At 38.2% G+C, this 25146-nt stretch overlaps 1 protein-coding gene across 7 annotated transcripts in view; it reads right to left on the bottom strand.

The window, feature by feature from the left end:
- LRCH1 (leucine rich repeats and calponin homology domain containing 1) overlaps positions 1 to 25146 on the bottom strand; it is a 249071-nt gene that overhangs the window by 15438 nt on the left and 208487 nt on the right. For 4 of the 7 annotated variants that reach the window (XR_008443307.1, XR_008443310.1, XR_008443309.1 and 1 more), the window contains 4 exons: positions 20790 to 20899; positions 18215 to 18352; positions 14026 to 14103; positions 2249 to 2506 (listed from right to left, as the gene is read on the bottom strand). Coding sequence is in view for 3 of the 7 variants with exons in the window: in XM_054014568.1 (XP_053870543.1) it covers positions 14026 to 14103; positions 18215 to 18352; positions 20790 to 20899 (326 nt within the window). In the remaining 4 variants the exon portion in view is untranslated. The remainder of the gene's footprint in view (positions 1 to 2248; positions 2507 to 14025; positions 14104 to 18214; positions 18353 to 20789; positions 20900 to 25146) is intronic. The other 3 variants (XM_054014568.1, XM_054014593.1, XM_054014580.1) reach the window with 1 other exon arrangement.

Below are 25146 nucleotides of genomic sequence, written 5' to 3'. Positions count from 1 at the left end.
GGGTTAACTTCAAGTCTATAGCAATAGGGAAGCACTTGTAATGTTCCTCTTTGAATCTTGTGTTATAACTTTCCTACTGTTTATGGGAATATGAGAATTTACTTTTATTCTCAGCACCCTACATGATTAATGTGTTTATTTTATATGGAAAGTTTTGGGACAAAAAGTTAATGCAGTATCAGACAGGAACATTAGCAATAATTAGTTATGGTCATTCTGTTCAAAAGCTGAAAGAAACTGAAGAGCAATTAAGTTCACTCATTTTCTAAAAGTCAGGTGAAGAAGCAGATCTGGGAATCACAAAGGTAAATTAATTGAGGAGGAGACTGACAGGTCTGCATGTGTAGATTAGAATTTATGGATAAAACCTGTAGGCAGTTTAAGGATTAAATAATATTCAATTCATAATTTGTATTTGTATGGGGGGGAGGGATAGCTCAGTGGTTTGAGCATTGGCCTGCTAAACCCAGGGTTGTGAGTTCAGTCCTTGAGGGGGCCACTTGGGGTTCTGGGGCAAAATAAGTACTTGGCCTTGCTAGTGAAGGCAGGGGGCTGGACTCAATGACCTGTCAAGGTCCCTTCCAGTTCTAGGAGATGGGATATCTCCATTAATTATAATTATTATTTTCATGCTGTGCTAAATCACTTTTGCAATTTAGAATATTTTTGTATCTATCCTGTACTAGATATAGAATGGGCTAGTTCCTAGTGTATGAGAAGTCAGCTTTTTTGGACAAGTTCGTGAGTTTGCTTATCACTATGATTGGGATTTGGTAAAATATTTGTAATTGTGCAACAGGTTTAATCCAGTACACCTCTTGAACAGCAATTCAGCTCTCATATCCAGTGTTCAGACTGAGAAATCATTCATAAATGGGAGACACAAGCCTCTGTTTCTTTGCACATCAGCAACCTTGAAACAACTGCTCCATTACTTTTCTAATGGATGGGAGATTTTGGATACTCTGGGTAATTAAACCAGCAAAAACATGTCACTGGCACAGGCAGAGATAACATTAGGATTAATATCGTGGGCTGGTAGCAACAAGTTTCTCCACCTGATTTTCTAATACTTTAAATACATAAAAAAATATTCATGTAAATAACATGGGAATAGGGATTGTGTAACAAACATAGCAATGCAGAAAGCACTGGCAAAGAGATCGATTTAACAGACCCCTCAATTCCTAGGGGAATTCCTAAATGAGTACGGTATATTTATGTATTCAGGGGATTGGTATTCTTGGGTTAGCTAAACTGATATTTTAGTGACATAATTTATGTTTACATTTCATAATATGAAATCATTAGCATTTATATAAAGCTTTTCATCTGTAGATCTCAAGGTGAAGGGAAAACTAAATAAACATCTCTACATATTGTTAAAGAAGTCTTCTCAGATGTGTTACAGAATATTATCATCCCTGTTTTTATAAATGAGGAAACAGACAAGAATATTATGTAACTTGCCCAATGTCACAGAAAGAATCAGTGGCAGAGACAGTGACAAAGCCTAAGTCTGCCAATACCCACTCTGATGCCCTACTCCCTGCACCATGCTGCCTCCATCACCTTCATCCTGAAAGACCCTAAGTTCCATTACAAATTCTGAGTTTTTTGTAATTTGGCATGTATTTAAAAACGGACAGCAACATTACACAGTTTGACAGGGAAAGAGAAGATTACTGTTTCCAAAAGAAACTGGAGAAAAAATTCAGGGGGGGAAATTGTAATGATCACAAACTGGACTTTGACCAAAACACCAGAGTAAACACTCACTCTTACAACAAGTGCTATGGGATCTTTACTGATCTTAAGGACCATGGTTTCTATTCTTCATTTGGAAGATGGTGCCTCTAACAAACATAACACATACTCAAAGAGAATACCGCCATCTTCTGAAATGCCAGTATCACTTCCTTCAGCACCTCGGGATTCCTTGGGTTCTCACCTCCAAACACTGACCAGGCTCAATGCTGCTTAGTTTATAAGATCTGATGAGACCACAGCCCAAAATGGTATAGATGCAGTTTACTGCATCTCCACAATCTGTGAGCAAACCAGACAGTGTGGAAGGAAACAAGCTGCAAAATCAAGATACATGTACGCATTTAAGCTAGGGTTGGGGAAGTGAGGGGGGGGTTTCCCGCTACAATCAATTCAAGATTCTGCTACCTCTAGTCAAGAGGTTAATAGAGAGGTTACAGGGGATGGAAGTTTGTGAGAGAAAGGAAGGAAATTAAAGTACCTGTAATATGTCAGAGATAAAGCAGAAAGTTTGTGTGCACATGCAAACAGGTTATGCTGTTAGCGCATTCCAGTGATAAGTTATGTACATCAAGACTATAAAAAGTATGTGGAAAAGACAAAAGCCTATTAGATCCCAGGAGCGAAAGGTAGAAGTTGATTGTGGGGCTTTCTCCCCGAGGGCCAGCAGAGTGTCAACAGTCTTTCGAATGTGACGAATATCCGACTGCAGGATGTCATACGGAGAGCAGAGGTCAGCCTATCCCGAAGGGCAGCCATTAGAACAGAAAAAAACAGTGCATAAAATTAAAAATACAAAAAGATAGAGTTTGATAAAGTATTACAGTATTCTATTACTAGTATAAATATGTAGGAATATATTGTTTCTTTCAATTATTCCCTTAATTTACTACATGCACCATCTTTCTTTTGTTTCCTCTAAATAATTAAGCTATCAAACAATATCAAAACACTAGCACAAATATACGGTGCAAGCTAAGAGCTCAATCTTGCAAATCTTTATAGACGTAGTCCCATTCAATCACTTAAATGGGACTAATTGTATGATTAAGATTTTGCAAGAACAGGCCACTATAAAAGCAAGGAAGTTCTCTTAGCAGTTGAGACAAACCATGATACTGAAATCTCAGGAAAACACACTAAAAAACATAAATTGTTATGAATATACATACAATTGTTCACCTAACGTCACATGCACCTTAAAATCTGGTGATGAAATTGTTTACTTTGGCTGGTACTCTGGGATGAAAATTGAAAGAGACAGAAATGATACTGATTAGTTTAAGAAAATTTCCAAGCTGCAGAGTTTAAGGCTCAAACTTCTTATTTAAAATTTTAAAATTAAAAATATGTGAACCTAGGCTATTCATACATTTTTGGAAGATATAAATGCCCATATGTAACTATTTAAATTGGAATACAAACATCCAAGCAACTTGCTGCATTATGAAAATTGTACTGAGCAATGATATTCACGATAAGCAGACATATTTGGTTATCATTACACAAAATCAAACCCAAGGTGCACACTGATCACTTTAAATTTTGGAAAATGAAAACAATATGATGTGTATTTTTACTCCAATCTCCTTTGCACACATAACCTCACTATCAATGCTCAACTCAATGTATACATGTAAGTTAGAGTATCTTCAATTTTTTTTTTAAGTTGCGTAAGATGTAGGAAAGACAGAACCCCATTTCAGGAGTAAGTTCTAACTTCTTCTGGGCCAACTATATTCAGGTATTAAAGGAAAATAATTCCTAGTATATAATCAAAAACATGAAAAATCTGCAGGCTTAGCAGTCTAAAATACTTTAAGAATATAAGAACGGCCGTACCGGGTCAGACCAAAGGTCCATCTAGCCCAGTATCTTGTCTACCGACAGTGGCCAATGCCAAGTGCCCCAGAGGGAGTGGACCTAACAGGCAATGATCAAGTGATGTCTCTCCTGCCATTATCTCCATCCTCTGACAAACAGAGGCTAGGGACACCCTTCCTTACCCATCCTGGCTAATAGCCATTAATGGACTTAACCACCATGAATTTATCCAATTCTCTTTTAAACGCGGTTATAGTCCTAGCCTTCACAACCTCCTCAGGTAAGGAGTTCCATAAGTTCACTGTGCGCTGCACGAAAAAGAACTTTCTTGTATTTGGATAAACCTGCTACCTATTAATTTCATTTGGTGACCCCTAGTTCTTGTATTATGGGAATAAGTAAATAACTTTTCCTTATCCACTTTCTCCACATCACTCATGATTTTATATACCTCTATCATATACCCCCTTAGTCTCCTCTTTTCCAAGCTGAAGGGTCCTAGCCTCTTTAATCTCTCCTCATATGGCACCCATTCCAAACCCCTAATCATTTTAGTTGCCCTTTTCTGAACCTTTTCTAGTGCCAGTATATCTTTTTTGAGATGAGACCACCACACCTATACGCAGTATTCGAGATGTGGGCGTACCATTGATTTATATAAGGGCAATAATATATTCTCAGTCTTATTCTCTATCCCCTTTTTAATGATCCCTAACATCCTGTTTGCTTTTTTGACTGCCTTTGCACACTGTGTGGACATCTTCAGAGAACTATCCATGATGACTCCAAGATCTTTTTCCTGACTTGTTGTAGCTAAATTAGCCCCCATCATATTGTATGTATAGTTGGGGTTATTTTTTCCAATGTGCATTACTTTACATTTATCCACATTAAATTTCATTTGCCATTTTGTTGCCCAATCACTTAGTTTTGTGAGATCTTTTTGAAGTTCGTCACAGTCTGCTTTGGTCTTAACTATCTTGAGCAGTTTAGTATCATCTGCAAACTTTGCCACCTCACTGCTTACCCCTTTCTCCAGATCATTTATAAATAAGTTGAATAGGATTGGTCCGAGGACTGACCCTTGTGGAACACCACTAGTTACCCCTCTCCATTCTGAGAATTTACTGTTAATTCCTACCCTTTGTTCCCGGTATTTTAGCCAGTTCTCAATCCATGAAAGGACCTTCCCTTTTATCCCATGACAGCTTAATTTATGTAGGAGCCTTTGGTGAGGGACCTTGTCAAAGGCTTTCTGGAAATCTAAGTACACTATGTCCACTGGATCCCCCTTGTCCACATGTTTGTTGACCCCTTCAAAGAACTCTAATAGATTAGTAAGACACGATTTCCCTTTACAGAAACCATGTTGACTATTGCTCAACAGTTTATGTTTTTCTATGTGCCTGACAATTTTATTCTTAACTATTGGTTCGACTAATTTGCCTGGTACCGACATTAGACTTACCGGTCTGTAATTTCCGGGATCACCTCTAGAGCCCTTTTTAAATATTGGTGTTACATTAGCTAACTTCCAGTCATTGGGTACAGAAGCCGATTTAAAGGACAGGTTACAAACCTTAGTTAATAGTTCCGCAACTTCACATTTGAGTTCTTTCAGAACTCTTGGGTGAATGCCATCTGGTCCCGGTGACTTGTTACTGTTAAGTTTATCAATTAATTCCAAAACCTCTTCTAGTGACACTTCAATCTGTGACAGTTCCTCAGATTTGTCACCTACAAAAGCCGGCTATCAAGCTTCACAATGTAGTCCTAATTAATTATCAAATTTTCAAAAGTATTAAAGAGCTCTTCTACTCTGAGAAATGACTCTGCAGAATTTCTGTAGGGAAACTTGTCTACAGAATTTGCCCCACAGAATCCATGGTTATTGTGTATCAATAAGGCCTTCAGTTACACCTATGCCATCTCAGTAAATATCAGTGGGTTTACACTGATGTGACTGATTGAAACCTAGGCCATGTCTGCACTACAGGGACAATACTGGCATAGCTATAGTGCTATAGGTTTATGCCTACGTAAGTTCATATATAGATGCAGCCTACACTGATGGAAAGCTTATTTTTGACAGAGCAGAAACCCTACCTCACTGAACAATGGTAGCTACGTCGACAAAAGCATTCTTCTACACAAAGCTATGTTGCTCAGGGGTGTGGATTTTTCACACAGCCTAAGAGATGTTGCTATGTCAACCTAAATTTTGTGTGTAGACTTCACAGGAGTAGAAAGCTGTAAAAACTTAATTTTTTTGTTACTCAAGCGATCAATGCAACACTGAATATACACAAAGAAAAGATCTGATTAGTGATGATGGGGTCATTTTTACACAGTTACTTTTCAGAGTAGAAGCATGCTTCTTACTCCAAATTCAAATGTTATATAAATCTCAAAGGAATAGTACTTGAATGTAGAAAAAAATAAAATAAAAAAGAGGGACACACACAGAGTTTAAAAACAATACTAAGTTTTGTTTGTAAATCCGAATTGAAATATAAGATTTTAAAAAAAGATAAAATCCACAAACTTGTGAACTTGAAATGCTCATTTTTGAGCACAGAACCTGTTAAAACCAAAATCTCATTGACGCAGATATGAAATATTATGTTTTACCGAAGACACTAATAAAACTAATAAACATTGCATTAGCTTTCTAATCGAGTACAACAGACTAATTTCATATCTGTCAAAAACATACCCAATTAAACAAAACCCAAAATATTTTGAAGCTAAATTAAGGTAATTTCATATAATTTTAAACAAGGATGTTGCTTTTTTTTTTTTTTTTCCTGAATGGAAATAGACACCTTTGGAGCAGACTGGAAAGAAGTAATTTCAGAGTTACTGAAGAATGACAGCTGCTGGTAATAGGTCTAATTTTACAGTCAGTGAGGAATTTGCTGACCAGAGACTTGCCAATGGAAGAGCATTCAAGAAAAGAAACCATGCAGAAGTTGCCAAAACTTGCAAAGGGAATTTACTACAAGAACTGCTGTTTAGTGTTTAAACTGGTGAAATCAGACCAAGCTTGAGAAAAGCCTGACTATTCTGCAAATTTATTTGCTCTGTAAGTGTTTGAATATGCAAAGTAAATACTTCTCAAATTAGTAAACATTTCAAGCATGAGAGACCATTTCCCCCTGCTGGTACTAGGTAAAATCTTTCATATTATAGATGCCATCTAGTGCTTCTGAACAGGAGCTCAGGATACAATATTCTCTATCTTTTCAATAAGTAAATATAGTATTTCCACCTAAGTTATCACAATTTTAGTGACTCTGATGTGAATTTGATGTGAAACTAAAATACTAAAACAAAACAATCATATAGCTAAAGGGTAAAACATTACCGAACAACAATTATGCCTGGATAATCAACAATTTCAAACATTCTGCTCTCCTCATTAAAAGCACAATTATTATTAGTCACAACTAAAAATCTAAGCACAGGTATTGTCCCAGTTACTAGTGATTTTTTAAACGTATGTGCAGCTGCATGCCTAAATGGATCATGCAGTTACCAAAACTGTGCATACAGAATAAATATTTAGATAGAGTAGATCGATATGGAAGGTTAATCACATAACTGGCTGTTTGCATGCACAAGCTCCTCTGATTATTCATGCATCTGCAGTAAATTGCGCAAACAAATCAGGTGTACAGTTTTGAAAAACAAGCCCATAATATTTTAATTCCTAAAAATAAAATCTCAATGGTACGTACTCAGAATTGCATGAAAGAATGCATACTTATGTGTATGTACTATATGATAAATACCTACCTAGGAAACTCACGGTTAAGATTTTAACAGCATACTATACCACTTGCAACCATACTGTAGTCCAAATAGCATATATTGCCTAGCACAGTGGGAAAAATCCATACCTGATATAATTGCATTGCAACTCCATGAAAGTCTCTGGAACAAACTGATGAGGCAATTGGTCAGAATACGAGTGTGAATATAGCTGTAGCAGTGAAAACAACTAACAGGTTGGTTATAAGATCAAGTTTTAACAGCAACTAACTGCTGCGTGACACCTGTTCCATTACCTACATCCAGCAGTGATGGCAAAGTACAATGGCTTGATTCTGCTAAAATGATCAGCTGTGAAATGGTAAACAATTTACCTTCATTAGGTATCAGAGTTAACATCCCATTGAGACTAATGAGGACAGTTTATACTTGTCTCAAAGCTACTGTTTCAAACTGTCCGGAGACTGACAGCCACTACTGCATGGGTTAACAGTCACTTCATATTTTGAAGATTATTTTGCAGTCGTAAAGACGCTAGGCTTAATGTTGATTTGTTTGTATTAAAGACATCTTACATTCTGGGGCATATTTATGCAACCAATTCCAAAAGAACATTTAAATCTGCATAATAGAACCATAGAAATGTACAACTGGATGGAACCTAGACAGATCATCTAGTCCAGTTATCACCTGACAGCTGTTTGTCTTTTCCTTAAAAACCTCCAATGATGGAGATTCTACAACCGCCCTAGGTTATCTGTTCCAGGGCTTTAACACCCTTATAGTTAGGAAGGTTTTCTTAATTTCTAACTTAAATCTCTCTCACTGGAATTTAAGCCCAACATTTCCTGTCCTGCCCTCAGTGGTTAAGGAGAACAATTTATCATCCTTCTCTTTATAACAACCTTTTATATATTTGAAGACTTATGTTCCCCCTCAGTCTTCTCTTTTCCGGACTAAACAAACCTAATTTTTTCAATCTTTCTTTGTATATCATGTTTTCTAAACCTTTTCACCATTTTGGTTGCTCTCCTTTGGACTTTCTTCACGTTGTCCACATCTTTCCCGAAATGTGGTGCTCAGGCCTCGTCAGTGCAGAGTAAAGTGGAAGAATTATTTCTTGTGTCTTGCTGACAACACTCCTGATAACCCATCCCAGAATGATGTTCGCTTTTTTTGCAACAGTATTACATTGTAAACTCATACTTCGTTTGCGATGCACTGGAACTCCCAGATGCTTTTCTGTGGTACTCCTCCTTAGGCAGTCATTTCCCATTTTGTACGTGTGCAAATGATTGTTCTTCCTAAGTGTAGTACTTTGGACATGTCCTTATTGAATTTCATCCTATTTCAGATCATTTCTATAGTTTCTCAAGATCATTCTGAATTCTAATACTGTCCTCCAAAGTTCTTGCAACGCCTCCCAGTTTGGTATCTTTCACAAACCTTATAAGTGTACCATCTATGCCATTATCCAAATCATTTATGAAGATATAGAATAGAACTGGACCCAGGACAGATCCCTGCAGGATCCCACTCAATATGCCTTTCCAGCTTGACTGTGAACCATTGATAGGAGTCTCCCTTGTGAAATCTGGTATTTTGTGTACTTTTACCTTATACTATAGGTAGGGTGCTACCAATTTCACAGTCAGAAGATTTTAAAAATCATAAATTTCATGATTTCAGCTATTTAAATCTGAAATTTCATGGTGTTGTATGTGTAAGGAGTTGTGTGTGTGTGTGTGTGTGTGTGTGGGGCGGGGATTGCAAGGTTATTGTAGGGAGGTTGCAGTACTGCTACCCTTACTTCTGCGCTGCTGCTGCTGACAGCGCTGCCTTCAGACCTGGGCAGCCAGAGAGCAGCAGCTGCTGGCCGGGCGCCCAGCTCTGAAGGCAGTGCAGAATTAAGGATAGCAATACTAGGACCCCCCCTACAATAGGCTTTTGCTAAAGTTTGCCTTCTTGAAATCCACTGTCTTTATTCTGCTGTTTTCCCTCCTACCATTCCTTAGAATTATGAAATCTCTCATTTCATGTTCACTTTCACCCAAGCTAAATTTCACCTTCAAATCTCAACCAGTTCCTCCCTATTTGTCAGAATCAAATCTAGAACAGGTTCTCCCCTACTTGCTTTCTCCACACCTCCTGCCATAAAAAGTTGTCTTCAATGCACTGCATGAACTTGTTGGATAATCTGTGCCCTGCTGTGTTATTTTCCCAACAGATGTCTGGATAGTTGAAGTCGCCCATCACTACCCAGTCCTGTGCTTTGGATGAGTTTGTTAGTTGTTCCAAAAAGCCTCATCCACCTCTTCTTCCTGGTTAGGTGGTTTGTAGGAGACCCCTACCAGGACATCACCCTAGTTTTTTTTTTTACCCCTTTTATCCTTACCCAGAGACTTTCAAAAGGTCTGCCTCCAACTTCTATCTCAATCTCAGTGCAAGCATATACATCTTTGATATAAATGGCCACACCGCCTCCCTTTTTTCTCAGCCTGTCCTTCCTGAATAAGCTCTACCCTTCTATACCAATATTCCAGTCATATGAATTACCACACCAAGTCTCTGCGATGCCAATTTTGTTGTAATTGTGATTATTCACTAGTATTTCTAATTCTTCCTGTATGTTCCCCATATTTCCTGCATTAGTATACAGACATCTAAGATATTCATTAGATTTCCCCTCTGTATTCCCCTTGTATTCCCTCTGTATCTCTCTTTTGTCCCTGATATGATTATACTATAATCACATTATACATAGAATCCTGGACATATTTTACTTTGTGTCAAGACAAAACTTTGAAATTCATTGACCTGTAATTGTCCTTATAACTCTGAGCACTCCTGAGAGGCTAAATGCTGTGGGCAGATGACTGAGTACCTCAACAGTATGTTCATACATACATTAATATTAAAGGTGAATTTCAAAGCAAAAAATTGAGCTTTTATGTACAAAGATGGACTCTGTTTTTTATCCCCTGCCTGTTTATTCATTTAAAACACTGGTTCTCAACAAGGGGTACATGTACCCCTAGGGGTGCACAGAGGTCTTCCAGGGGGTACATCAACTCATCTAGATATTTGCCTAGATTTACAACAGGCTACATAAAATACACTAGCGAAGTTCGTACAAACTAAAATTTCATACAGACAATAACTTGGTTATACTGCTCTATATACCACTATGCACTGAAATGTAAGTACAATATTTATATTACAAGTGATTTATTTTATAATTATATGGTAAAAATGAGAAAGTCAGCAATTTTTCCGTAATAGTGTGCTGTGACACTTGTATTTTTATGTTGGATTTTGTAAGCAAGTAGTTTTTAAGTGAGGTGAAAGTTCGGGGTATGCAAAACAAATCAGACTCGTTCAAGGGGCAAAGTAGTCTGGAAAGGTTGAGAGCCACTGATTTAAAATATGTATGCCCTGAATTCCTTTGTTTTGCTCAGGGACCTTGGCAAGATCTTTGGAGAATCCTTTTCTGACACTCAACATTCCCTCACCATCAACTGGGGCCTGCAACCCAGGACTCAACCTCCTGTAAAATTATCATTCTCCAAATCACATTGCATGTTTGCACCTTCATGCTACACTTGTCTCAAGGTCAGTCATGAAGCTCAGTGAGCATATGGTTCTGGAGTTCCCTTCAGCACTACCACTAAACAGCACGCCGCCTTATTCCACTGAAAGCCCCCTTCTGCTTAAACATGTGTAAAATCTTCCATTTTGATCACCCTCTTGTACTGAAACAGCATTCAGCCCATCCCAGATCATCCACTTTTCCTCCAAAGACATCTCTTAATGTGATTGGAATAACATGAGAAATGCTACTCTGTGGTGTAGGTTAGTAGACACAGGGGCTGCCAAGAAAGGGCTGGAGCTTAACGGTAATCTGTTCAGAAAAGAAAACAATTCATTGCAAATGTTGTATTCCTATTGCTGGATTCTCCGGAGACTGTTAGGCTATATAAGAACAATCAACATACAAGCAAATGTTAGAAAGTGGGGAATGTCTTTCTCGGCACTTTTACAGCATATTGTTCCTAGACAGATTCTTGATCAATCTGGGCTTTGGCGTCCTGCTAGCTACTCACACAATCATATCTACCTACCACTGATCTTCATTTCCAACATTTTCGCTCTCACGCTCACTCAGTAAAACACAGCCAACTCCAAACACTTTCACTCATCTAAGTTCTGAAACACAATGCATTTTCCACAAAGTATAGCAGTAAATTTGTCAATTGCCATCCATGCTTAGTAAGCCTGAATTCTCTTACAGAATTCCACAAAGATCTCTTATAAATTAAAACCTCAAACAAATGTACTTGATATTTAAGTGAATGAAATTTCATATGGGTAGAAACTAATGTTTGTTTATTTAGATTTATGAGATCTGATCCTTTGTTTAACCTTCTATGAAAACATGCAATATACAAACAGTCAAATGGCGCCAAAAATCTATAACAAGCCTGCAATATTAGCAGAGAAAGTTTATATTTCATTGAAAGCTGCAAAGAGAAAAACAAATGTAAACCCTTACTCACAGAGGCGACGTGTGGGAGGAGGGGCAGGTGGGGTCATGTGCCTCGCACCCCCCAGATTTCTCCCAGGGTTTATATGCCTTGCCACGAACCCCACGCATCCCACCAGAACCTTTAAATTGTGCCCCAACACTATCAACAGTTACGTGTTGTCTCTGCTTACTCACTAACATTAAAACAATAATTGTTGTTACCCAGTAAGCTGATTTCCTGCAATTTAACAAGAAAATTCAGATGTAAGTTTATTGCCTCATCTGAGCTTGTCACACTATGCTGTGGCATTCAAGGGATCTCATGTTAATATACTGCTCCTTGGATATTTTTATGACAATTGATTTTCTTTTTTTAAAAGACCCAATTAAAAACAGCCACCTTCCTCCTCTCCCTTCCCCAAAAAGGCCACTTCCCAGCAACTCTGATTATGAGTGCATCAAAGGGTGGCTCACATTTCATTAAACATGCCACACACAGGCTGCATACATTTTGACACAATATTCTCATGACAGGGAGACATGCCGTCTGATTTCTGAAACTAATCTTTTAGCCCACAATATGCAGCCATTTTAATATTATCATGAATATTTTACATTACATAACTTTATGAAAGCAGTTACTGTGCATTAATAAACTCTAACAGCTGGCCAATATAATCGTTTTTAAAATAGAGACCTAATTCATAACACTATGGATTACAAAATTTAATTTTAACAGAAATTCATTGTAGTTATAAGAACAATCCTCCCTCCCAATCCCTCTTCAAATTGCAGAAAGGGAAAAAACACTGTTTTCCTGTCCTTCAAATAGAGGTCAGACTAACGGATTTCTTCACATTCTGAAAAAGGAATCCTTTCATAATTTAAAAATGTTGTATTCAAGTCTCATCCCAAAGTAAAAACAAAACTAAACATGTTTTTAGACTCCTGAAAGTAAACCTTAAAATAAAAGTGCTCTCAGAGCCTTAGTTATACTGTTGGCAAAAATACAATGACAACATTAAGTAATATACAGTTTTATGTTTGTAATTTTCTATTTTACTGCATTAAAAACTAGTTTGTACACAAACTAATTCCTCATACTGAAGGCCAATTGCTTGAAATGAAATTGTCTTTAATTACATCAGACATATTTTTAGATCCTGGAACAGATTCTGATCTAACCTGTATCAGTGTAAATCCAGAGTAACTAAACTGTATCATAATGAGTTACTCCAGTGTAATTTTTATCAGAATATGGACTACTGGCATTCTCTACAGAAACTTGAACATGTAAAATCTTAAACTTTCTTGAGTTTACTCCATTTAGTCATTTCTACAATGATATTTTAACATCACAGTAGAACCTCACTCATTTGCCTTTTGCTAATCTGCACATTCCTCTCCTTACATCTCAGCAAAAATGTAAGAGTGCTGAGATGAGATCTCATATTACCAATTTATTTGACAAAATGTACTGCAAAATATGTAATATAGTATAAAGTATAAATACTTAAAACTAAACTAAGCTTGTAAAATAAAAGCACCAAGTAAAACACAGTTATCACTCTTTAAAAACTTGCTAATTTTTCCTTATATAAAACTAATTATCTACTTGCTGTATTTACTAGTTATTTTCTATAGGAAATATAAGGAGGTATTGAGATTACTGAAAATACGCTTATCTACCTATCTATGGCAAAACAGGCATGTTTTCAAAAATGACTATTATCCATTTTGTTATACATTATACTTGTTTTATTGTTGAGTTTTCTAATTCACAAAATTCAGTCGTTTCTTAATGGGTCTTCTAATCATGAGGGGAATTAGACCCCAATCCAGCAATGCCTGTAATCACAATAAATCTCACTAAAGACGGTAGGACTATAAACTCGTGAATATCTAACATGAACACCTTAATAGGACAATTCATGTGCTTAAAGCTAAGGGCATATATAAGTGCATTGTTGTTGAATGAGGGTGTAAATGTTCTACTGTAATATTTCATAAAATAAGACATGAATAATTTTAGCGATGTATAAAATAAAGAGCCTTCAACTGTAAAATAATACATAATTTATGCTTTTTGGTATGTTTTAGGTCACATGATATTGATGGACATAATTAAAAATTACCTCTGGTATACCCAGTTTCCTACATGCATCCAGAAAGTTTTCCACATTTCTCCTGCATTTGGCCATACTAAGTTTAGGCTGCAAGAACAAGAGACCATAGATTAATGTGACAGAAGCTAATAATATACAGTAGTCATCATAAAATTCTGCCTATTAAATGACGTTTCTACTGCTGATGCAATATTTAGGTTAGGCTGTTCCTGAAAAAATAAATTAGGAAGTGGTAAACAGGAGATTGACCAACATCTAATAACTGACATACTGAACTGCCAACGTCTCCTAGTGCCACGATGTCTCCCTGCCACCACCCATCCACCACGGCAGTGACCTCTATGGCACTAGCAAGGGCACAACAGTGGAGGAGGCCAGTGCACTTTATAAGCATCCAAGCGTATGATTACACTGCAATTAAACATCCACGGCTGGCCTGTGTCAACTGACTCGGACTCATAGGGCTCGGGCTACGGGACTGTAACACTGCAGTCTAGATGCTTGGGCTGGAGCCTGACCTCTGGGACCCCACAAAGGGGGAGGGTTCCAAAGCCCGAGTTCCAGCCTGAGCATCTGCACCACAATTTTACAGCCCCACTATCCGAGTCAGCTAACATGGGCCAGCCAAAGCTATTTAATTGCAGTGTAGATATACCCCAACTCATGCTGCGACCTATCTCAGCAGCTGGTCAGAGGACACTTTCAGATGGTCTATAAACCTTCAGAAAGATGCTAAGAAATAAGAGCGTGGAAACCTTTCCTTTCCCATTGTGTTTTTGTAGTTGAGGTTTTTTTTCTGCTTTTTAAAATTCATAATCATTGTCCTGGTTTTCATTCATTTCTATTTCTCCGTGTTTTGCAATTCTGTTGTTAATGCAGGTCTTTGAGTTGGGTGTATGTTCTCCTTACTAATGCACGTTATTAGTAGTAGGAATTTTTAGTAATGATGTTCACATTGCATTACAGACTCTGAAGTGGAATTTGCTTCCATGTTCTTCTAAAATGTGCTACATACCATAAAATTTCCCTTCTATGTTCTCTCTTCTTCCTCTCAATATCAGCCTGTCTCTCTCTGTGTCACTCTCATCCGGCTCAGCTGCACTGAGAGTCTCCCATGTCAATCACTATCTCTTAATTTCCATTGGATGACCATGTAGTGACTGGCCCACTCAGCCTATACACTCTCAAATCAGGCCTCATTTATGCAAGGACATTCAGGAAAGTGAAAATGAATTAAAATGATGAAGATAATATGCATAAAAAAACCATATTAAACCCTCATGTGGATCCTCTCATTCAGAATTAAAGTGGCCTTAGTTCATTGCTGTTTAATTTTTCAGGAGGCCACTTTACAAACGTGCAGCTTTTGGGTGCACTTGCTTTTGTACATGTCCAGTCTCTAGTTCTGAAATCAGGAGTGCATCCAACTCACTACTAGGCTCAGTTTGTGCACATGAAAGTCTGGCTTGCAAAGTTCTGAAAATCTGTCCCCTCTAATAATCACGTGCAGTGGAAGACTGGCTTACCTGCAAGAAGTGGTAATACTTCTCAAATGGGAATTTTACAACCCAAACATCACAGGCTGTTTTAGGATGTGTATAAAGGGAATCATAGTTCTTTCACATTTAATTTTTGGATATTATGAGGAGAACTTGATATATGATTTCAACATACATTAAGAAGAGTTGTACAAACTCTATAATGTCGTTTCTGTATTTTTCACATTGGTTTTTTTATCATATCGATTTTTAATTAAAAACCTTCCAATTCATTTTTACAATTACTTACTTAGTCTTTTAGAATTTCAAAGATTCCTATAATATGATGTGTTCTTTGTCCTATTTGTCTGTCTCAAGACTATCAAACCTCTTACAGTGGCATTCTGTGTCACCAAAGCCAATCCATTATTTCCCTACTTTAACAGAAAAAAGTGATAATGATATTCCTGACCTTTAAACTGAAAATTTATCAGCACCAAGAGAGACATTAGCTGCCTAGCATTCTCCAGAACTTTTCTTTTCAAGGTTAACTATGTGTCAGTAAGGCCTGAAAGTGTTTTGTAAAACACTAAGAACAACCTTTTAGCCTTGGAAATTCAGGTCTTGTCTACTCTGCGAGTCTCTGCAGTGAAATGTGACATGACAAGAATCAAGTGGTTTAAAACCAACAACTGAAAATATAAAATGATGGGGTCAAAATTAGCTGTTACCACTCAAGAAAGAGATCTTGGAGTCATTGTGGATAGTTCTCTGAAAACACCCACTCAATGTGCAGCGGCAGTCAAAAAAGTTAACAGAATGTTAGGAATCATTAGGAAAGGGATCGATAAGAAGACAGAAAATATCATATTGCCTCTATATAAATCCATGGTATGCCCACATCTTAAATACTGCATGCAGATCTGGTTGCCCCATCTCAAAAAAGATATAGTGGAATTGGAAAAGGTACAGCAAAGGGCAACAAAAATGATTAGGGGTATGGAACAGCATCCATATGAGGAGAGATTAATAAGACTGGGACTTTTCAGCTTGGAAAAGAGACAACTAAGGGGAGATACGATAGAGGTCTATCAAATCATACCTGGTGTGGAGAAAGTAAATAAGGAAGTGTTATTTACCCCTTCTCATAACACAATAACATTTGGGATCACCAAATGAAATTAACAGGCAGCAGGTTTAAAACAAACAAAAGGAAGTATTTTTTCACACAACGCACAGTCAACCTGTGGAACTCTTTGCCAGAGGACGTTGTGAAAACCAAGACTATAACAGGGTCAAAAACGAATTAGATAAATTCATGGAAGATAGGTTCATCAATGGCTATTAGCTCTGAAGTGTCCCTAGCCTCTGTTTGCCAGAAGCTGGGAATGGGTGACAGGGGATGGATCACTTGATGATTATCTGTTCTGTTCATTCCCTCTGGGGCATCTGGCATTGGCCACTGTCGGAAGATGGACCATTGGTCTGACTCAGTATGGCCGTTCTTATGAAAGGGATACATTTTTTTAGCCACGATTGAAAACTCCTGGTTTTTTGTTAAAATCTGTATTCTTAAAAGCCTTAGCAGATCACTTTACAATCAGCATGCCTTTCTCAGAATTAAAGATAAGACTTTATTTAACAAACATTTAACCAGAGGTACACTCAGAAAAACTACACAACTTTATGCATCGTATTTTGAAAATACAGGAAACCTCTTTAGAAACAAAGTGACATCAGAAACCTAGAACAGAAATGTCCCCACTAAGAGAAACCAAGTTTTCCATAAATACAGGAAAAATCCTGAAGAAAGTTGAAAAGAAAAGGAAATTAGGTTTGAAAAAAGTGTACACAAGTAGATTTGGTACAAAAAAATCCTTGATGGCCCTGGTCCTGCAATCAGATCCATATGCCCTAGTGCCTTTGAGGAGTCAAAGATTGCAGGATTAGGTCATACGTTTCTCTTCTGTCCTGTCTGTGACAAAAAATGAGTTGTTTCCATATTTAACAAAAAAAAACAAAACAAAAAAACCTTGCTATGTAGGATTGTTGTTAACTCAATAAATTGCTAATCTCATTGTAGCATAATGTTTCCCACATGTTTAGAGTGCTGCAAATCTGCAGATATCCACTTTATATCTGCGGATATAGGCATCTGCAGATGTGGATGCGGATACCCGTGGACCATTTTCGTGGATTCCGGAATGGAGGCGGATACAAATTTTGTATCCACCCCAGGCTCTACACATGCGTATTAGAGTACATTATAAATCATACTGTATGCTATGACAGAACACATTAACAATGCACCAGGAAGTGGAGAACTGATTTTTAGGAAAGTATCCACTGGAACAAAATCTTGTCAGAGGATAACGATCACCTCCTACAACATAAACAGCAAGGCATTTATGGAAAAATCTGACCTCCTGCAATCTAGATGGTATAGACAACAAACCTATCATGAGCTTCAGCCAGTCACAGACCAGTTTATTCATAATAAAAGAGAGAGAAGTGTATGTGGTTTTTTTAAATAGCTCCAGTACTTCATTTTTCTGAAGATTTGAGTTACTGCCAATCTGAACTTGGGGGGGGGGGGGGGGGAGGAAGTACACGTTTGTAGGCATGAACACTACTCACCATCCAATGACTGTTTTTCAGAAGTAGATTTTATTTGATAATAAAGCTTTAGTTTTTCTTTTTTTAAAAAATATTTGACTTACTACTGCTGGTGAGGGTACATGGATACTTCCCACAGATCGAGGACGAATGTGATTGACTAAATGACAGAGAACGACCCCATCCATAAGAGCAGACCCCAAATCTTCAGGCAAACAAATCTTTAGTCTCATTTCAATGTTCTATAAAAGAAGAACAAACATGTCACCACTTTTACACAGAATTAGAAAGAACCACCTCCCCCAAAAGCAAATATCCATATTCTCTATCACATCGTCATGCCTTTCTCCATGCTACCCTCTATTGCAGTGAATCCTCACCCAACTCCAGTTTGTCAAGCCCCACATCTCCATTTAAATTGCTCCTAAAAAAAACCCAAAACACCACACTGCCTCATTCCAGGTCACCCACTGGAAATGTAACTTATGAAAAAACAATCACTTTAACGGTGCCAGAAATGAGTAACCACATCATCTTATTACTGTAATGCTTGTCCTTCCTCATTACATCACCCTGCTAGCACCATACTTTGCTACTCTTGCTTGTTGCCTCATATCTAAAATTATTCTTTTTATTATACTAGCACCCAGAATCCCGAGTCAGGATCAGAACCCCATTGCATTAAGCCCCATACAAACACAGAGTAAAAGATGGCCACTCCTCAAACAGCTGAAAAGAAACAAGTGGGAGTAACAAAAATTGGAAAGAATGCAGAAGGGAGAACAAGGTTGGATCTGTAATGTGCACTACTCGGTAAAAATATGAAAATTCCCTACTCAGACAAAAGGGGCACTTTAATTAAATAAATGTCAAGTTGCAAAACACTCAGCAAAGTAGGGCACTTTGAAAATGTTTAAAAATTTTCTGGCAAAAAAAATTGCATTTTGTTACAAACGTGTAACTTTTATTGATTTAGGCTCCAATCTTGCAAGCGCTTTGGCATGTGTGTAACCTTATGGATATGAGTAGTCACATTATCTTAGCCTGGAGTTTTCATACTCCTTCCCAGTAGAGCACATTATTATTATTATTTATATAGTACCCCAAACTATGTTATGTCCTTTAGAGAACAGATAAAAATATATCATCCCTGTCCCTTGCATTCCCTCCCCATTTCTGTCCGTTTGCTAAAATTCACTAGTTGCAAGAGCTGTTTACCAGTAATAGGTAACAAGCTCTGATTGCTGTAATGAGCCAATCAGTAACAACTACAAATTTGTGCACACTGCCAGTCTATGCTAAAATAGTTACCTCTGTCCTCCTTCCTCCGTCTGTTTGTCCATGTCACCCAACTCTTCTATCTTGTCTTTTAGACTGTAAACTCTTTGGGGCAGGAACAGTCATTTACAATATGTGGTATTCAGCCTATCACACTCCCTTCTAAGGCCTCTAGGTGCCACTGTTTTATAAACAGCAGCAGCAGCGAAGCTAAAACGAACCATGCAGGCACCAGATAGGCATATGTGCAAAGTGTAAGGGAGGCAGAAGAGGTGGTGGTGTGCTTAACTAAATAACCCTTCTAAACATTAGCTGGGGAGCAGAAAAGCCCTTACTTATTTTAGAAAAGAGTTTTTTTTTTTTTTTTAATTCAGTACATATTTAAAAGTTGCTCTATCAAGAAAATATATATGTTTTAAATTAGTCAATGGACAAAATTCAAGTTGGTCATAATAATGCCAGATGATGCTACTATTCACTTGTAACACCAAATGTATTTTAAAGCAATAGTGATGTAAAATTATCTCATATAACTTTAGCAGTTGTAATGCAATGAACGCTACAGACACATATAAGAACACTTTGTATTTGGGACCGCTTGCAACTGAAGAGCTTAACACTCAACACTCTTTGCAGTAATTATCTCATCACTGTTTTATAGATGGTGAAACTGAGGCACAGAGGTTTATAAATTTTAAGGCCACAAGCGACCATCTAAACTGAACTGCAATACACAGGCCATAGAACCTCACCCAGTAATTCTGCATCAAGTCCATAACTTCTGTTTAAGCTATAGTGTATCTTTTAGAAAGATACCCAGTTTTGATTTAAAAATCTCAAGTGATGGAGAATCCACCATATTGCTAGGTAAATTGTTGCAATGCTTAATTATCTATACTTTAGAAATAAAGCACTAATTTTGGTCTGAATTTGTCTAGCTTCAACTTCCAACCACTGGATCTCATTATGCCTTTATCTGCCAGATTAAAGAGCCACGCCCACCATCAGAAACCTCTTCCCCAGGCAGGTACTTGTACACTGTGATTAAGTCACCTCTTAACCTTCTTTTGGATGAACTAAATAGATAGAGCTTCTTAAGTCTCTCAATGTAAGATCTCTTGTCCAGACCTCAAATAATTCTTGTGGCTCTTTCCTGAATCTTTTCCAAATTTGTCAATGTTCTTTTTGAAGTATAGACATCAAAACTGCATACAGTATTCCAGTCATGGTCTCACTAATGCTGTATACAGAAATAATGCCACCTCCCCACTCTCTGATATTCCCCTGCTCATACATCCAAGCACTGCTTTTTCCCTAAGATTAGGTAGCTTTCCCGAGGGCAAACAGGAAATACATGCTTTAGCCGCAAATCTGCAGCCCTTCACATTGTTTTTCACATACCTCACGCAATTGCTCCACAAGCTCTTTCTCTTCTCTCATCTGTTCCATTTTCCTCCGAATTGTAAATTGAGGGTCTATGGATTCCAAATTTCTCTGTGGTCTTAAAAATACTGTGATTTTAAAGAGAGAGATATTTAGTAAAAGCAAGCCATCAAAAACTTTTGCTTTATTAATTTTCAGATTAAACAAAATCCTTATTCACGGTCCCAATTATGTCTGTTGGACGATTTCCCGGAGAGCATATAGAAAGAAAATCTGATATAGAACTATAATCATAAAAGTGTATTTGCTTGGGGGGTGCTCATAACAGAATTAATGTATTATTGATATAAGTGGAATATATAGACATCATTCAGGGCCATATCCTATGGTCTTGACTGGGAATTTTACCAAATTCGCATAGCATTTGTCCCTTAGAGTTTTTGATCTGTTGTTAGAAGTCTTGCTACTTCTATCATAGGACTCCTCTCTCAGTCTTTTAGTTAGATCCCAATCCTACAAGGTGCAGGACTCCAATGGAACGGAGAGTATTCAGCACCTTGCCGGATCAGACTCATAGCACTCTCCAATTATTCATGACTATCTTTCATCTCGCCCTTCATCAAACAAAATTGTGTGTTTGACTCCTAAAAACTGAATGCCTATCACAGCACCTCTGAAGGCTTGCCTACACTAGAGATTCCCATTTCATGTGCAGTATTGAAGTAGGTCCATACAGAGTTTTCCTACAACCATTCCTGGTGCTATGGATTATTTCATCCATCCTGTAACTTCGGGCACAGCAGGGACATAAACTCAACAGTACCTAATGTATATTTGCACTTTTAAACGTTTTCGTTGTGTTCCAATGACAACTTTTAATGGTTCTTTCTTGTACATGTACCATGAGGGTTATGCCCACCGATGCCCTCCCACACTGTAGATACCATGGCAGAGGATCACCAGTTCTTGTGGCTGGACTGACTCTAGGCTTGCTCATGCATCACGAAAAGTGACAAGTGCTCAAGAAGGGATGTAACTTGTATTTATTACTTTTCTTTTTATGTAATATGACACCCTTACGTGGGTCATCAACATGGGGAGTTAAACCCAGGTCCTCTGGTTCTAAAAGCATAAAACTCAACTGCCTGAGCTAAAAGATGCAGCTTTGTTAGCTCAAGGTTGTAGCAGACTCAAACATCTATGTGGTTCAGCCACCACTTGTGGTGGTGTGTAGGGGGGGTGTAACAGCGCCACACTGAGTAAGCAAAGGATATGGTTATTTCCAGATTTTTAGATTTTGTTGCATTGCTGTTTTGCTTTGTTTCTTTTGTTAGGATTATTTCCTGCCCCCCTGAACTAATGCTTTCCTTTTTTTGGTCTCCCTCTGGATACTGAGATGGGAGTGGTCTGGTCCTGGTGCAGGAAGAGGAATATATCCACAGACTCCTCCATAAGACTCAGCTAGTTACTCTCCATCTCCCTCATCTCCTGCAGTGGGTGGGGGAGTTTTGGTGAACCACGGCTTGTTCAAAATGCAGGAAGAAAAGTGGGGGATGATGTTTTGGTCATTTAGATACATAGAGAAGGAAGAAGTCAGGTATATCTGTAAATGCAAATGTCCCAAATGGACAGATTGCTAATAGCCATTAGTGATGTAGGGGAGAGACCTCAGTATTTATATAAAATATTAATAAAATTATTATAACTTTTCATTAAGTTGTTACAAACTTGTTTATGCCTCTACTAAACGTCAAGAAATAGCTACAAATATGTTACAGCCAGGATGCTTGGATATATAACAGTACATATGTTTAGCTAAGCATGTTACAAAATGTTAAAGTTAATCCAAGAAGTTCCAGAAGATTTCTGCTTCTATCTTCCAAGATCAAGCAAACATCAAAAAGACAAAATACTTAAAACATTAATGTTTTACATGGAGGCCTAACTGTAAAAAGGAATGTAGGTATGTTACGCGAGCAATAAATCTAGGTTGGAAAGTGGCAACACGAACCCCATTTCTTTTCAAAGGAAAAATCTCTGCTTGTGTTTTTGAAACTCCAGGATAAACATGTGTAGTTGGAAATGTTTTAAACGTTTATTTCTTAAATATTGAAACGGCAAACACCTTTTGAGATGTGTATTTGCAAATATTTTGTATCAAAATGCAAGCCTTTATATAACTGCCTGATATTATTACAGGAATAATAAGATGTTTTATGTAGAAATATAGCAAGGTCATTTGATGCTATAACCAGTTACTAACATAAGAAGCCATTTAAGTATAGAAAATTTATATTACTGGAGAATTAATTAATTACTGGCAGTGTGCAAGCAAACTCTCACCCAAATCAGGAAGATAAGAAAATCATCATTCCAAAAACTGTCACATGAAATCAACAACTTGAGCTAAAGACTTTCTAAAAGTTATTTAATTTTAAGAGACTCTTCTGAGAACTAAAAACTTCTATATAAAGACCAGGAGTGTTTGGACTTTCTGAAAGCAGAATTTAATTTCCTGACAAGCTCTAATAAAACTGAAAGATTCTCAGAGACTGGACTGAATAAAGATTAGCTTTGAAAGTTATCTGATGCTTTGTTGCCACAAGAAGAACAAAGGCAATTAAAGAAATGCTGCATATATTCATTAAACAGACTGCATAAAGTGTCATGTCAGCCAACATAAAGGTGGCAGCAACCGACTTTCAATCTGAACAGGTCTGAAAGAGGTGTGTTTTCCTGTACTTTAATGAAAACAGGAAGAAGAAAGGTATAAAAACTCTAAGTGAGCACCTGTCACACACCTCGTCTGCTACCCTGCTCGAAGACAGCTCTTCACAAGCAAACTGGCACAGACATATAAGAAAAGCAGGGAAGACTCAAAAAGAAACCAAACCAAGGAAAACCTCCACAAGACTTTAACATGGATTGATGAGAGAAAGTTAACAAGGACGCTCCAAAGGAATAGGTTTAAAACTCTTGTAATGACTTTGTTGGAATGTTTAAAAGCTGTAGTACCTTAAAAGCCTAATGGTATCATGACCCATATGTCTCAAACCTGTCTGCAGGGTACATGGGTACTGTCAAACCAGGATGCCTTTCTCCAGTTGATACCAATCATCTTTGATGACCTACACCAAGCTTGAATGGCCAAGGCTGGCCTGAGGAGACTCTGTCAGGGGCAAGGCACAGTGGCCTCCTCTGAGCACACTTCTGCCATCTCAGAGTAGAGACAGCATGGAATGAAGCAGCAAATCTGAACCAGTTCTGCTGGTGCTTGTAGGAAGAAATCAGAGGTGAACTGGCTCATGTAGCGATGCCTATGAACCTAGACGCCCTTATTGACCTTACCAACCGCAAAGATGATTGACTGTGAGAATGAAGAGAGGAGAAGGGAGGTTCCCTGCAGTTCCCCTACCCGCGTATACTGACATCTTCTGTATCACCCGCCAAACCTATGCAAGACAATTTGGCTCGTGAGCGGCTCAAACTTGAAGAAAAAAAATGCAGACAGCACCACCTGTGCTTCTACTGCAGTGAAGTTGGCCACGCTGTCTTGGCCTCCCCATTACAAATGCTGAGAAGCATGCGGAAACAAGCCAGTCCAGGCATGAGGGGGGGGGGGACCAGCCTGCGCCTTGACAGAATAGCATTTCCCTGTACCCTAAGTCCTCACTGAGACGCACTCTGAGCCCCATCCCGGGGCTTTGCATTTGCAGATGCCTATCCAGTTGCGCATCCCGGGGGACCCCTGATAGATTCCTATTCAATGGGCCTTAATAGATTTGGGAGCAGAGGACAATTCGGGAGCAGAGGACAATGTTATGGATGCAGCTACAACTCAGACCCTACAGATTCACCAGCTACACAAGGCTGTGCCTGACATGACTGAAACAATTGACAGCTCCCTGCTGTCTTCAGGTCCAGTTGTGGCAGAGACTATTTCCCTGGAACCTGTTATTCAGGGACACAGAGAAATAACACAGTTTGGCATGATCCATTCCCCATATTTTCCCATGATCCTTGGCATCTCCTAGCTAACCCCTCATGATCCCATCATGCACTGGAGAGAACAAAAGGCCACTTTCCCATCAGAATTCTGCCGATGGCACGGCCAGGGTCCAGTAAGTGTTGCACTCATACCCAAGAAGGTTCAAGTAGGTGTGGTTACCTGCATTGGTACACCTCTTAGGGGCAACTATGGAACCCCCACCCTCACTCCCCCTCCAAGTACTGTGACTACACCAACATCTTTGAGAAGAATGCAGAAAGCCTGCCCTGACACTGGAACTATGATTGTCTCACAGAACTCCAGTCAGGGACAAAGATACTGTTTGGGCAGATATTCACAATGTCAAAGCCTGAACTGGCTGGGTTG

The sequence above is a fragment of the Malaclemys terrapin genome, chromosome 1 (genome assembly GCF_027887155.1).
Source record: "Malaclemys terrapin pileata isolate rMalTer1 chromosome 1, rMalTer1.hap1, whole genome shotgun sequence".
Classification (NCBI taxonomy): domain Eukaryota; kingdom Metazoa; phylum Chordata; order Testudines; family Emydidae; genus Malaclemys; species Malaclemys terrapin.
The sequence above is the reverse complement of the archived record's forward strand: the minus strand, read 5'-3'. Positions and strand labels throughout refer to the sequence as shown.